We start from the raw sequence: 16,404 nt of genomic DNA, 5'->3' as shown, positions 1-16,404 counted from the left end.
TGCCTTCTGGCTTTTTAAAATGATGGTCTATCATCACATCATTTCTATTAGCTTTAAATGCATTCAACAATAAGATGACCTTCAGCATCTCTTAATGCCAAACTGTTACATCTCCTTTTTCTGATCTGCCTACAAGGCGTTCTCTCGATTTTTGAGTCTACGCAAGTAACACCAAAAAGCAGAACTGACTTGTAGTCTTCAACCACAGAGCAACACACTGTGCAAACACAAGTTTGTTTCAATCAAATTTCAACCTATTAATAAGATGGTACCTACCAGGCCTTAACAGTCAAAGACTTTTCTATAAGAAACAGAAAGTATGCAGAAGGAAGCAGATACTTATTTCAGACATGATAAACAGATGACAAAAATCTGTTTGCAAAAAAACCTGACTACCAAAAATCAGAACAACACATATGGACTGCTGGCATAATATATTTTCATGTTTGGACTATAGAGAAGTCTGTCTGCTGAGAAAAAGGACTGGTTTAGCACTGTCATCACCATCTAGTGCCCAAGCTCTAAAAACTCTGTGAACTATCAATAGAATCACAGAAGCATTTGGGTTGGAAAGGAACTCTGAGTTCAATCATTAACTCTGCAACTCCACCACTAAAACATGTCCCTAAGCCCCACATCTACACATTTTTTCACATAGCTCCAGGGACAGTGACTCTACTACTTCCCTGGGCAGTCTGATCCACTATCTGAAAACCTTCTCTGGTGAAGAAAATTTTTCCTAATATCCAATCTAAGCCTCCCCTGGCACAACTTGAGGATGTTTTCTCTCATCCTGTTGCTTGTTACCTGGAAGAAGAAACTGACACTCACCTTGTTACCAACTTCCTTCCAGGCAGACATAGAGGGAGATAAGGTCTTCCCTGAGCCTCCTTTTCTCCAGGCTAAACAACCCAAGAAACCTCCATACTAAACAATAAAATATAAATAATGAGGGAGAAAAGCAGAGAAACTACTTGAACACAAGATGGTGATTCACAGATATGGAGAAAAGAGCAATTCTACAGAAGCCAAACAGGTATCCTTGCAACCAAAACTCACTTTCTCTTATGGCTGCAAGCTACAGTGTCAGATGCCATAACAGAAGAGGCATCTCTGGGACAGTCTGACAAAAGCTCCACAGCTGCTGGAAGACTTGTTGCCACACAGCAGCTGCAGAAAATGCTCCATATTCATCTGGTGGCCAGAAGGAATGAGAAAGAACGAAGCCAAGAGAAGGAGTCTATATAGGATAGAAAACAGTCATTTTTCCCCTTGCTCTCTTGCTACTGGACCCTTTTACTGGTATCATTAGGAGTTGGCAAGCTCCCTGTTGCGGTCTAGAAAAGTTATTCTCCAATTTACTACTCTGGCTAAAACCGTGTGCCGCTTCTCTGCATAAAAGGCAGAGATCATGGGTTGAGATAAGAACAATTTACTGGAAACATCAATGAGATCAGAAAATGAACAGTAACAGCAACAATAACAAAAGGAGTAAGAAAAAGGAACTATTCATGCAGGCTATAAAGACAATTTTAGTTTTACTTCACAGAAATGGCATTTCACTTTTCTGTTTCTCAAGACTTAGATCATCTATACTATAATACACTACAGTACAGTTTCTGTGGGAGTCGAGATTGGAAGGGGTGCTCAAACTAGTTATACCAGAATTTATTAGCAGAAAAATACAACTTGACCAAACTTCAGCTAAAGAACTTTAGGAAGGGACAGATAGAATGTGATAGTGAATGTCTGGGAGTAAGAGTCAAAACCCATAATTTCTTTTTTTGAAAATTACAGACATATCAGCCTAAAACTAGATCGAATTTGGGATCTGTAGACAGGTTTTCCTAGTGTTGTACTTTTAAAAATTGTTTTAAAAGTACAGAAGACTTGGAGGAAAGAGTTAGGAAACATTGTTCAAATTATAATACAGTAGAAAATAAATGGCATCATCCTAGTAAATTTATTTTTCAAAATACAGAAGATATCACTTCAAAATGAGTTACTCCCACATTCAAGGCAACTATTTTAAAATTTCCTTCCACCTCTGATATCAGAGTTTCTCTTCCTGCAGATAGCTGTAGATCCCTGCCTCTGAATCTGATACCAGAACGCACTCACCAAAGCTAAACCTGCAGACACACAAGCAAAAGAAACCTGAAACCTTTGCAACTTACTGCATTAATTTAGAGGGGGGGGTTGACAAATATAAATTGACTAGTCAGATTTTTTTTTTGTCTATTGATCCAGACCAGTGAGTGTCCACAGCACAAGGATAAGATGAATATCCACTGGTCTATATGTTGCTCATGCAATACATAAAATGGTACTAGAATCAGGTCAGAGTCCTCAAATAGCATGCAAGTGAAATTCATTTGGGAGAACAAAAATGAAAAGAAAAACAAAACCCAAAACTACTTAAGGGCTTACTTTTGTAATTTCTATTTAAATTACGTGCATAATTTAGGTCAAAGAAAGGTCAAAGAAATGAAACGCCTATCAACAACAAGGAGTATGTCAGCCTTGTAGAGCTAGAAGAAACTGCAAGTGTAAAGTGGTTGTACTACAAATCTCATTCTGCAACATGCTGTGTTGAAGCTTTAATGCAAGTTAACACAACTTGATGCCACTCAAAAGGCACTCAATACATTTCTGACATCCTTAGGATGTCACATCGTAGAACTGATTCTCTGAACGATTCAGCAATTACAAGGTTCACACATATCTGACTCCCTTTTTCCCCAGTCAGCAAACACAGGATGGATAGTAAAGACCATTCTACCCACTAAGCATAATTTCACACTGTAAAGGGACCAGAAAGAAAAATACAAGCAAAGAGTCCACATTTTTGTTTCTGTGAAGGAGTTTTAACAAGCTAAGAAAGAACTATAGGAGACTGCAGAGCTTAGCTGAAACCCTATGAGTATTACCTCAGTGAAATTATAACAGTGCAGATTAAAGGGTATGTGTGTCTGTGTATACAGGTGAGAATAATATCTAAAATAAAATAAGATCTCACTCTCTCAGAAAAGAAAAGGCAACACATGCTCATATAAACAATTCTTAGGGTCAAATGACTGAAACTGGACGAAAGATCTAAAATCTTATAAAAAGCTTCTCAGGAGAAGCTGAATAATCCAATGAATGGCTAGATAGCTTTTATAATAGTAGTGCTACACTATGAAGACTCATTCTTCAAATATTTCTGTATGTTGTAGTTATGAAATATTTGTGAAACTTAGATTTATATTTAAGTATCTTCTGGTATTAATAACAGTGCTATAACCTTTGCATATTCTGAAACCAAATTTCCATGTTGTTTATTAATGTTCTGGCAAACTACACTGCTGTAGAAAGTAAGGAGTTGCATTTCAGCACAGTCATGGTGCTTCATCCTTTCTTAAAACTATTCATTACAAAAGGATGATGATATTTTCTAGCAACTGTAACTGAGTATATTGATCACATTTAGAAAGAAAGAGCATGACACTGTATTGAATATACCCGGACCAGAAGGAGAAACATGCCTATAATTGGCTGTGCTTTTGTGGTGCCACTATGAAAGCAGAACATGATATGCACTCTTTGTTCTACTTTGTAAGGCTAGATAGGAAAAATTGCTTGGTTGACAGATGCATGAAATGCTATAACATTTCAGCTGTATGTTTTTGTTTATTTCAAGTCACTCAGTTGTGATTCAGTTGGTCTGCCTGACATGCTGTTTGTCCACCTGCATGTCAGTGCAGACAGAGCGACTCCTCTAGGGACAGGCCCATCATCAGAGGGACCCTGACCTCAGGAGGAGCAGAAAAAGCAGGGACAGGCTGAGCTGCCTCCCTGATGATGGAGTAAGATCCAGCTCAGGAGCAAGTTTCAGATTCGTGAAGTCCTAAGAAATTTTAAAAGCCTTTATTGCTTCCTTGATTTAATCAGTAAAAGTAGATATCTGGACCAAGTATAAGAGCAGAAAGATTTTTTTTTTTCCCTTAAATCTTAACCTTAAAGAAGAAAGGCAACTAAATTTAAAATAATGACTTTTGAGATCAGTTAACTAAGCACATATTGCCACTTCAAAGAAAGTTTAATAAGCTTGTCAAAAGATGACAAATTTAGAAATCAATTTGAAGCTAAGATAGTGCTGCTTCAAAATCCTTACCAGCCTAGCCAAGAAAGCCAAACTGGGGAAAACACTTTAGAAGACACTTTTCAAAGTGGGATGTTAAAGGCAGAGAAAACCAGGGTATAAGGTATGGGTGCTTTACTGTAGATATCTGGGAGCACCAAGATCTTGAAAGTTTTGAGGAGGTGTCTGCAAACTAATTCTGAGACTGAAATTATAACAGAAAAGTACATATTCTTAGTGTCAAAGCTCATAATTTTCTTATACATAATTTTCTTGAATTTCTTTAATTTTCAAGCCATTCAGGAAAAACATTAATTGGGTATATATTTTTTAAACACATCACTCAATGTACTCTTTTGCAATGCTTTTTTTTTTTTAATTAAACTTCAGAAAACAGTTTACTTGTACTTTATCATACTCAAAAAGACAGCTAGAAGTGTTCATATTTATTACAAATGGAAGTTATCAGAAGAGTGAATTTATCAAGAAATCTGAAGACATATCACCAAGGATGTATGAACAACAAGAAAAAGCTGTTTCTTCTGGTAGAGGAGCAAACATGACACGGAGAACTCATGGTGAAGCTTTTCTGTCTACTTCATCTCATTTTTTAAAAAACTCAACCAACTAAACATTTCTATTTGCAATACCTCCTGAAGGTTACTGCATCATCAAATGGTATATCATCAATGGACAGGGAATTGGACATCATGGCAGACCTACTTAAGAAAATCAAGAGTCCATCCTCTGTGGACTTCCACCTTCAAGTGGATAAAATACTAACCCAGCAGGCTGAGTAGAATGTAGACAGAACTGGAATGATTTATTTAGGAAAAAAGAAATTTAGATTAATTATAACTAACGTACTAAGAAAAAAAAAGAATATAGGCTGTACTTACGTCAGAGTTAAAGCGAAGCTGGCAGACATTACAGGAAATGACTTGTTTCTTCTTTGGGGGAATGGACACTCCAAATGTATGGTTTATGACTGCTTTTTGCACAGGATCCATCTGGAGAACAAACAATAATCAATTTACAACTTTTCAGAAGAGTAAACAGTACAGGAGAAAAAAAACCAAAACACTTTCTGCTGGAAGATTTTTCTTTTTTTTTTGAGATAAACAGGAGAAATAAGATTCTAGTCCTCATAATAATTAGATTTAACACACTTTAGGGAATTGGTAGCAAGCCAGAGCTTATAAAGAAAAGGCAACTTCATTGGTGCTGCCATCCCCAGGCTACTGAATAGTTCCTTCCCCAAAGCTGCACATCCTCCATGCTGCAGGGCCCCACTACCACACCTGAATTGCAAAAAGCCCCCTGAAAGCCCTCTCCTATCATCTGCTGATCCAACAGACATATTATAGAAACAACCTCAGCATCCTGACAAGTCTCTGTCATTTATTTCTACATGTTTTTCCTTCAATGATAAATATTAGCACTTATTTGATAAAATATTCTCTCCTGGAGACATTTTTGTGAGAGGAGGTCCTTTGCAGGCTCCATTAGAAATACCACTTGCTGGGAGAAGAGGCTGCAATCCCCAAACATTTCCATGCAGAACTGATGAGTGACAGAGTCCATGGGAACCCTTAGGTTTGGAAGAACACACAGCGAGTGTCAGTACCAGGAAAGTTACTGAGCTTCAGAAAACATTTCAACACTGTGCAAAATGTGAGATAAGTGAAAACCTGAATGCATTAATCCCAAAATTTGACTGAACCTTTTCAGGAACTCATTACTGATTACATCTTTGCTAAATACCAGGACTCCTGTCAGTCACCAGTTTAGAATATCCTCAAGATCACAGAGTGCTCTGCCGTTAACACTGCAGGAGCTGGGGAATAACACAGGATGTTCAGAAAACAGAGTGTGTTGAGGCCTCAATTAATCATAATTTGTCATTCTTCCTGATGTGACATGAATACAGATTAAAATTAATTTCCTGATGCAAAAATATTCAAATGTATTTTTCTAATTAAAAAAAAACCACCGAAGTATCTTCTCTGGTCTAACAACTGATCCTGCTCTGAGCAGGAGGTTGGACCAGATGACCTCTGAGACGTCTTTCAATCCAAGTTATCCTATGAGCATCTGTGCACATGTGGTCCTCCATCCTCATCTAAGATGAGAAATAGATCCTGAAGAGGAAAGGGTAAAAATGGTAGTTTATAACATAAGATGAAAGCTCATTCACCATTTTGTTTTAAAACCAGCTCAGAAGAAAATAGTTTGATTTGTTAAAAAGTTACATTTTTTGGAAGCTTGCTCTGCAGTCACACTGATGGAGTTTTTTTCCTTTACAGTACTATTTGAATAAATCAAACCTGGCTTTTTAATCTCAGGTGGTACAAATCACATACTTGATACTAAGCTGACTTACTAAAGGAAGAGAGAAAAGTTAAAGCAACTCATTAATTAAAGAATTAGAACAGTAAATTAGCTGCTTCCAGACTTTCCAAACATCAGGATAAAGATTGTAATTTCCCCTTAGTAAAAATTTTAAGCTTCCAGAGAAGCCTGCACTAATGAGGATTTTCTTTGCATATATGCACACACACAGAGAAACAAAGAATATGTTCAAGAAAAACATATTGCACTGCATCTGCCTAAGAAGACATTCTCTGAATCTATTACCTAGCATTAAACACTTAATTTTTTTTTTACGATGGTTACATAGGTTTCTTGTTGAATTCATTTTAAATCAAATGAATGACTTCGTAAATGGCATTAGTAGCAAATTTTCTGGAGAGGTGATTTAATTTTTATCAGCTTTTGCCATTAAATAGTGTATTTCATTGCCATAGAGGTACCATATTAAAACAATTACAGAAGTAAAAACACCTCATCTAAAATAAACTGACTGCATTTTTAAATGATGCAGTGTTGTTACAATGAATGTGATAAATTTAAGAAAAACCTAAAATAAATATCCTTGTTTTCTTTTTCCTCCATTTCTAGAATACAGCAACAGTTCAAAGTTTAAAAGCTTACAACATAACAAAAACATTCTGTTTCTGACTTGTACCATTTATTGCATCTCCCTGCATAACATATCACAATTATACGTGCAGATTAAAATTTTTATGAGTTTCCATTTTATAAGAAATATGTGAGTCAGTATATATTACTACATCTATAATACATGTTAAAAGATTGCTGTATTATTAGGGAATAGTTGGTTGGAGTTTTTCTTAAATGGAAGATAAGTTTTACTTTTCAACAATTGGTAGTTACTACTCATTAGATCAGTTAATCTATAAGAAAAGAATAATGCTGAAAGTACCTCAACCATTTGAAGTGTCAGAGGTCGGTGAAAAGAAACAGCAAAAATACCCACTAGCGTCTGCAGTCCCGTTTAAAAAAATAAAAAGGGAAGAAGAAGCAATGATCAATGATTCCTCTGTGCATTCCAGATAACAATCCACAGTGCCAGTGCTAGGCAAGGGAGTTCAAAACCATACAATGCAGACTATGCACCAAGATGTAGCAGCACAAGGACAAAACCTAACAAATAATACAGCTCACGCTGCCTCCAGAAAGTACCACTTGGGATCCCCAGGGGAACAGTTAATGATCCTTCCCAAAACGGAGCCCTGCATGCAGTCTGGTCATGATTAGAATTCAAGAAGTGTACATTAACAATTAATAGGTTTTAAATGTATCAGAACCTGGGGTGGATTACAGCATGCTGGAAAAATAAAATAGTATCTCTCAGTTAGAAGATCAATGCTGCAGAGTAAACTGATCTCAGATCACTACACAGAATTATCCTCTTCATTGCAGGGAGGGAGGGAATGGAGTAGGAAAGAGGGAGAGAGTTATTTGCTGAGGTATATATTAGAAAATGACACAGCAGACTTTGCCCAGTGGGGAGCACCAGTATTTAAGAACCAGTTCTATAAAGCAAAATAATAACAGAAGGCAACAGCTCCCACAAATGCAAATAAAAATCCACTCTATGCTGTTTATGCTACAGGGGGAATTAACAAAGCAATTCACAGTGCTCTGGTAGCCGTATCTAAGTTTAACAACCTTTAAGCCTTGTTCTCCTCTTTCAATTGTTTTAATAAAAAGTTAAATTTAAAAATGTCTTTCCAACAAAGTAGAAGATACTATCTTTTTGCAATGAGTCTCCTTAAAACCACCCAAACTACAGAAGTGAGCAAAGATTGACAGAATTCAGACAGGTTTCAGCAGTAGTCTACTACTACTTTTTCTGTAGCCTGGAGAACTGACGGCTGAGAGGGGATCTTACCAATACACACAAATATCTCAAGTGTGGTGCCCAGGTCAAGAGGAAATGGGTATAAATAGAAACACAGGACATTTCATCTGAATACAATTTAAAATCTTCTATACTTTTAGTGTGACAGGGCACTTGAGTAACCTGCCTGAGAGGCTGTGAAGTCTCCTTCCCTGGAGATACTCAAAACTTGCCTGGACATGATTCTGTGCAACCTGCTCTAGGTGAACCTTCTTTAGCAGGGAGGGTGGACCAGATCTCCAGAAGTCCTTTCCAACCAAAACCAGCCTGTGATTCTGTGACTTTCCAATTTCAGAACATGCAAATGTAAGAAATATTCTACAACTACTAAAAGTTGTGACTAACTTTGAAAACACTTAAAAATGTGAATTTGGCAACAGAAAGGACAGAACAGGAGCAGCACAGGCATTGTATTTTCTGCTGTTTTTTTCATATTTTTCAACCTAAAATTTTCCAGAGTTAGGTGTTTTCTGTGTATTTGGTACATTTAAGTGACTTCTTCTTGCACAGTTACCCCTGAAACTGATGTAAAACATTTAGCATGGAGTTCCAATGCCTACAGTCTGCTGCACCAAGAAACAATTCCTTTTGTTTAAACATAGTTTCATGCAACTTTATAAGACCTGTACCCCATCCCAAGTTATCTTTGCCTTGCTCAGTCATTCTGTGTATGGAGTCATTTCCATTTCTTTCTGCATCCTTGTTGCCCATCTCCACTCTTCCAAAATTTTAAAAATTCAATCATATATATTGAAGACACCAACAGGAACCACACAATACTATGGGTAGATCAATACTAAACTCTGAGCTGATGTTTTCAGGGAATCACTATTACAAACCTAAGATCTCACTCCCAAGTCTTGATAGCCAACTCTTAGCACATTATTTTCTACATGAAGTTTTGTGAAATTTTCCTTGCACATGCATCACTTTATAATTATATAGATTAATTCCACCAACCATTATTGTCTGTTTTTCAGTCTCATCAAGATCTTTCACAATTTTTGTGGTCTTTCTTTGTCCATTCCACTACCTTGGAGAACTTCTTGCCATTACCTAACTTCCTCAGCTCACTTACCTCCTAAGTATCTTTTTGGCATTTAGTTTTCAAAAAAATTTTTGCCAAGGGTTTTTTGTGAAAACCCTTTTGGTAGTTTAAACTATGCAGATTAAAACATCCTTATTCACATATTTGTTTGTCCCTACAAACAGCTTTGTAAAGAAAGGATTACCTTTAAAAAGGAATTATGTTGACAATTTACAAGCAGTTTCCAGTTTGAGGTGTCTTCTTATACTATTCTTATTGTGGTATCTATTAATTTGCCTGGTAAATAAAGCAAGTTTTAAAAACTTGCATCACATTTGCCACCTCAGATCCTCAGGTACAAAGACATTTTTAGATGAGCTGTTTGTCACACATTATCATCAGCAATTCAACAATTTCATCCTTGATTCTCTTACAATTTTTACTACCAGAAGCTCTCCCTGCCCTGCTGTATGTCACGGTACCACAGATTCTTCTGGTGCCTTCTGAGAAATGAACCAGACTACAAAGAGACATGAAAGTAGGCATCAGAAGGATGAGAGGGGGAAGAAAAAAAAAAGGCAAGTGCATCACAAGAACTCGTTTGGCAAAACTGAAGCTCTGGCTATTTTAAAAACCTCTACACACAGCAAACAGTAGCAACAACAATTTGTGAGCGTCAGAAATAAACTGCACTGAGCCTGTGGAGAGGTAAGCTCTGTCTTTTCCTAACAGCACCAAAAGCTTAAATCTGAGTAAGGTTTTAAAATTGTGACTGGCAATGTACACCCTCAGGTCAGTTAAGTCCCATCACTCTGGTCAAATACAGAGTTGCTGGTTCAACAAGCTTTTGTAAACAGAATATTGATAAGCATGTATAAGAGATTTAACTGAGTATCACTTAACCAGTAGGCATTAAAAAGCTTCTGAAAAAACACTGAGAGTGGCCCTACAGCATACTGTGTTCTTTCCTCTGGAAATAAAATAGTGGCATATATAAATTACCAGTACAACACCTAAATTAAGGTCTATGATTTTTTTTAACCACTGAACTCCACCTGTGTTTTGAGTTCCAGCTGTTACAACAACCAAGCACACTGCCACTGTGGAGAATGACCATACACCAAAGCTTACCATAAATTCTGCCATTCTGCCACTGCCTCCTACCACAGCTGTACACATTATGATAATTAAGAGTAACAGAAGTGAATACACATACTCAACAAAAAACATATTTAAAATGCCCAGCATAAAATCAGAAACATTAACACTGTTATGCAATACTTGGCATGCTTGGACAATGCAAACCTGTTCTCTCCATATTCATGCTGCTTTTCTCCCAACAGGGAACATAGTTCTCATTTGACTGATTCTAAGCACAAGTTACTGTTCAACTTAATGTTGTGTGATGTCATTCAACTTATAGCAATATCATTGGCCTGTTACAGGATGAGGACGGTCACCTCACAAACAGGGACAGAGATAAGGCAGAGGCGTTTAACACTTTGTTTGCCTCTGTCTTCAATAGGGATGACGGACTAAGGGGCTTTCAGTGCCCTGAGCTGGAGGGTCATGACTGTGAGAATGATCAACTCCAAGTCAACCCTGAAATTGTGTAGAATCTGCTCCTCCAGATGGATCCCTACAAATCTATGGAGTTTGATGGGATTCATCCCAGAATCCTCAAAGAGTTGGCTGATGTCATCACACAACCTCTCTCGATGAATTTTGAGTGGTCTTGGGAATCCGGAGAGGTCCCACCTGACTGACTGGAAGGTGGTGAACATTGTCCCAGTTTTCAAGAAGAAGAACCCCAGAAACTACAGGCCTGTCAGTCTCACTTCAATGCCTGGTAAGGTTATGAAGAAGATTATTCTGGAAGGTATTGAAAAACACCTGAAAGACAATGCAGTCACTGGTCACAGCCAGCACGGCTTCATGACAGGAAAGAGGAGGGGCAGGCACTGATCTCTTCTCTGTGGTGACCAGTGATGGAACTCAAGGGAATGGCCTGAAATTGTGTAAGGGAAGGGTTAGGCTGGATATTAGAAAAAGGTTCTTCACCCAGAGGGTGGTTGGGTGCTGGAACAGGTTCCCCAGGGCAGTGGTCACAGCACCAAGCCTGACAGCATTCAAGAAGCACTTGGACAATATTCTTGGGTACATGGTGTGACTCTTGAGGATGGTCCTCTGCAGGGCCAGGAGTTGGACTCAGTGATCCTTGTGAGTCCCTTGCAACTTGGCATATTCTGTGATTTCCTTGCTTATTTTGCATCCCCAGGAACACCTGAGTCAGCTCTACTGACGTAACTCTACCTGAAAGGAGGCTGTAGCAAGGTGAATATCAGTATCTTTTCCCAGGTAACAAGTGACAGGACAAGAGGAAACAGCCTCAAGCCATACCCAGGGGAGGTTTAGGTTGGATATAAGGAGAAATTTATTACTGAAAGGGTTATCAAGCATTAGAACAGGCTACCCAGGGAAGTGGTGGAGTCATTGAAAGTATGTAAAGGACATGCACATACGGCACTGAGGGGCATGGTTGAGTGGTGGACTTGGCAGTGCTGCATTAATGGTTTAACTCAATGATCTTAAGGGTCTTCTCCAACCTAAAAGACTCTATGATGCAAACAACTTCCTATTCTTGTGGGAATGCTATCAATGCTCTCTGTGTATCTATTCTTCTTGAGTAACACAGAGTGTGTCCACAGAGATGCATTTCTGTACAGTGAGCCTGCAGTTCTCGAAATACTACCTTCCCACACCTCTCTCTTCACAATATTTTGGGGTTTGGAAAAAAACCAGGCAGATGTAAATGGCCAACAACCAAGCCAGGGGTGGGCTTCTGTTAGATTCCAAGCAACTGATTTGAAGACTTGTGCAAATGCTTAATTAGAATAATTTATTTATTAATTTATATTTTAATTTATAACATCATAGGTTTTTTACCATAATTATGTGGTCTGAAGGTTGCTTTAATCACATTTTTTGTTGTTTAACAGGCTCTCTTAATGTACTTACACATTTGCATAGAGGAGGAATCTGGATCTCACTGAAAGCAAGTCCAACCACACTCAGGTAGGAACAAATCCATTATTTTTTTTTCCTTTTTAAAATTCTAAGTATGTCTTTCCCCAATCATAGAAAGACATAAGCATCCACTAAGAAAAAAATTAGACCACAGGGACCAGTATCTCTCTTCCTTTACACATGGTTCCCAAAACACAATAAGAACATTGTACTCTAAGACAAATCTCACTAAAAGTAACTTCTCCCTGTGTTTGTCTCTCCTGCTCTGATCAATTTGGCAGCAAACTCCAACTTCCCTGAGGAAAACAGTAGGTGTGATAGCTGTGACCTCCACACACTACTAACTAGTGAAATCAGCCTGGAGGCATTTTAAAGCAAACCAAAAATCTTGCTGTAATTCACTTGATAACATGTCAGATATTACAGCTATCCATGAAGATTGCTGAAATAAGAGTGAGTGCTTGAAAAATAAAAAAGGAAAGAGACACCTTTAGAGTTTGCACTTCTGCTTCAGTTTTCGTACACGACAACTAAAAGGACAACCAGAGCTGGGAACAAGTTTTTATGTCTTCAAAGAAATGAAACACTAATGATTTCAGCTTCCTCATTTCCCTTTTAGAGATTAAGGTTGAGCTAATTTTCTTTTTGCAAATTCCATGTTATTTCTGTAAACAGAGTTGCAGGGCTGGTGCCCTAACTTGGGAGACCAATTTCCATCTCTAGTCACTAGCAGTTATATTTCCCTCCTTACATTTTTATGTCCAGTCCTGTGGCATTATGCATAGGCAATTGGTGTGCTATCCTGCTGTATGTTCCCCTTTTAAAGTACAGTTTGCAAGGAGAAATGAAAGAGGGGCTGATTCTCTTTGTGTGACTGTATTCAAAATCACAGAGAATACTGCAAGCAATGTCTGCAGCTGTTTACAGATTTGGTTTAGGCCAGAGGGAACCATTACATCTAATTTCCTGGAAAATTTATAACATAATTTCATTCACTGAAATGCTTCATCCCTTCCTATTACAAAGGCCAATAGTTTGTGGTCAACCAAAGCCTAAAGTTTAGGAAAAAAACCCCACCACAACAGCTTGATTTAAAAGTTTTGAAATAAGCTAATTTACATCACTGTGGAAGCAGTGCTTACCAAGTCTATTATAAGCCACTCAATGTAGTTGTGCTTCTCTGCTCAAGGTCACCCTAACCTCAAATACCATCTCAATAGTGCAGGCACTCACACTGCAATCATATTAGTTCTTAACCTTTTCTTTGATAAACCAAGCTCCTTAAGCCTTTCACTATAAAATCTTGATTCCTTTGGTAGTTTTTCTCTGACTTCTTCTCAGATTTTCAACATGCCATTGAAACACAGGTACTATAAGTCAGAACAACATGTTCAAATACACTTTCTCTCTACCTGCTTAATTAGATCCTTTCTGTTTTAACAAGAAGTGCATTCATCATCTTGCCTCAGCATTGACTCGGGAAGCACAGCCCTAAATCTTTACTGACATGCTCATTCATCCATCCTGTGTGCCAGCACAGGTAATTTCACCACCACACGTCCTTCTCCATCTTAAAACGTTATCTGACCCAGCCTGGGAGAGGGCTGAAACAGCACCACACTGGGAATCTTATACTGAAGCAGAGACTGCCTTCAGGAAGGGTTTGCACTTAGGAAGTCTAATTTGCAAAACCTTATTGGACCAAGCTCAGGGAGGCCAGTGATGAATCTTGGTCTTCTCAGTAGAATTTTTTTCTCCTAAACCAGTCCAAAGTCATGGTTTATACCAGCATAAGCAAAATGAACAACTAAAACAAAATTAGGGACTTCCTAATCTCTTGCTTTTCTGTCCTCCTCTGTCTTCGCACTACTCTAAGTTAAATCAAGTAACTCTGATATTAAAAATAAAAATCAAAATCTGGTAAATAACTGTAAACTATTCCTACCTCTTTCTTCTCTCCATATAATGTGCTATGATAACCACAGAGATCAAACGATCATTGAGAAAACACCTTTAATTATTGTTTAATATTATTTTTCCAGTGCTGGGAATATTTCCTCTGCCCTTCCTTCCTTTCATCCCCGTATATATTTATTGACTGTTAAAAACAATTTCTGGGCTAGAAAACCATAATTAGGATAGTCTTAGAAAGAGTGCTCCGAATATTAAATACCACTGCTGTTTGCTGTTTTAGAAATTTTTGTGTAAAAGATTATGAAAATTTAACATTTGATTCCTGTAGAAATACTTGAACCAAAGAAAGCATTGATGAGACATCACAGAAAAAAAAATAATTCTCAGTCTGGTCTCTGCTTCTTCTAAGGCTTATTCTCAAGTGAGGATATAAATACATTAAAGGATTGAGTTTGTTACGAGAATATCAAGAATACATTTTAACCTTTATGGTAAAAATTGTCAAATTTTCTGCTCCAGACAAGACTGGAGACTTTTGAGGGTGAAATAAAGAAACTTAAAGCTGCTGAGAATGGTTTGGGATGAAAGAGAATTCTCCACCAAGAAAAGCAGAGTAAGTAAAAAAATAAATATCTGAGGCTCAATGCTTTTTCTTACACTAAACTGAACCAGCTTTAAGTATTTGGCAGCTTCTTTTTTAATCCATCCTGATTACTCCTCTACCATATTGCAATACTTCATATCTAAAGAATGAACTTTTAGGACCACGACAGACTAAGCCTGAGAAAAAGAAAGGAGTGAAAACCCAGTGGTTTTACTGATGCTTATATACGACAATTTACTTTTCCTCTGTGGTTATGCTGGCTCACAAGTTTAACTGTACATGAGTCATTTCACCTGAGTCTTGTATTATTCTCTTGTAAAATCAAGATAAAACTATTTGCAACCTCACAAAAACACTGACAGATCTAAATAGTATGTTATAACTCTTCAACATCATCTAATAGAAGGTGCTATATAACTGCTATTTATTATTAAAACTGCTGTTATTCAGAGCACTCAGTTGTGCTCAGCTAAACAAAAACCACTATCATCTTGCCTTCAGATCCAGTAAAAAAATACAAACAAAAGTTTGAGACTTACTGAAAAGCAAACCAATATTGTACTTTGAGAGCAAAACTATTCTTGTTACACTACCTATTACCAACTGACAGTAAAATAACATAAGTAAGTAAGATAATACGAAAAATTACCTTTCAGCAGAATCCTGCCAAAAGATTCAAGCCTAGGAGTTTGTAGTCAGAAAAGGAGCTTAGACAGCACATAGGATAAACAAGATTCCTGATTTTTACTTTAATCTTTGAGATGGTCCTTAGATATGACCCTTTTCCTTTTAAGAGTCTGCTCTAAGTTTTGAGTTTTCTTGCTCCCAGGCTGCTCAAGAACACCAAAACACAAAGATGAAGTTATACCATTACACAGACTTGCATTTCCTTTTACAGTTCTGAACTGTACAAAGAGAGGTTAAGGACAAATTCAGGGCTTTTGATTAATTCTGTGACCAGGAGAGAATAAAGAAACAAGAAACCGAGTCTTCTGAAATTAATTAGTGTCATTACTTTTCATATACTGAAAAGAAATATCTAAAAAGAGGATAAATACTAAGTGTATATATAGATTTGAATAGAAATGTATAGATGGTTGAATGCGAGAAGCAAATCAGAACTGAGAATTGCATAAGTATTTTGACAGCTGTCTTCTGCTCTTCACAGTATGTAAGAAATAAAACCTTCTTCTTAAAAAATCGATGATGTTTCTGATTTGGGGTTGGGGTTTTTTGTTTGGTTTGGTTTTATGGGGTTTGTTTTGTTTGGTTGGATGGGGTTTTTTTGTTTGTTTTATGTTGTTGATTTTTTATCAATACCACATACTATACAAACTTCAAAATGCTTTTGATTAAAAGCACTGTATTTAGATATGAATCTTTATAGGATTCTTGTAATTAAGCCTATTCTGAAACTTGATGTAGTATAAAAGACTGTTGGT

General features: G+C 37.3%; 1 protein-coding gene across 6 annotated transcripts in view; it reads right to left on the bottom strand.

The window, feature by feature from the left end:
• The window catches only part of ZNF385B (zinc finger protein 385B), a 167,720-nt gene that overhangs the window by 32,809 nt on the left and 118,507 nt on the right, over window positions 1-16,404 (bottom strand). For all 6 annotated transcript variants that reach the window (XM_050339970.1, XM_050339969.1, XM_050339971.1 and 3 more), the window contains one exon: window positions 5,023-5,133. In XM_050339970.1, coding sequence (XP_050195927.1) covers window positions 5,023-5,133 — 111 coding nt within the window. The remainder of the gene's footprint in view (window positions 1-5,022; window positions 5,134-16,404) is intronic.

Source organism: Myiozetetes cayanensis, unplaced genomic scaffold (genome assembly GCF_022539395.1).
Source record: "Myiozetetes cayanensis isolate MyiCay16 unplaced genomic scaffold, myiCay2020 scf9, whole genome shotgun sequence".
Classification (NCBI taxonomy): Eukaryota; Metazoa; Chordata; class Aves; order Passeriformes; family Tyrannidae; genus Myiozetetes; species Myiozetetes cayanensis.
This window is presented reverse-complemented; position numbering and strand designations above follow the sequence as displayed.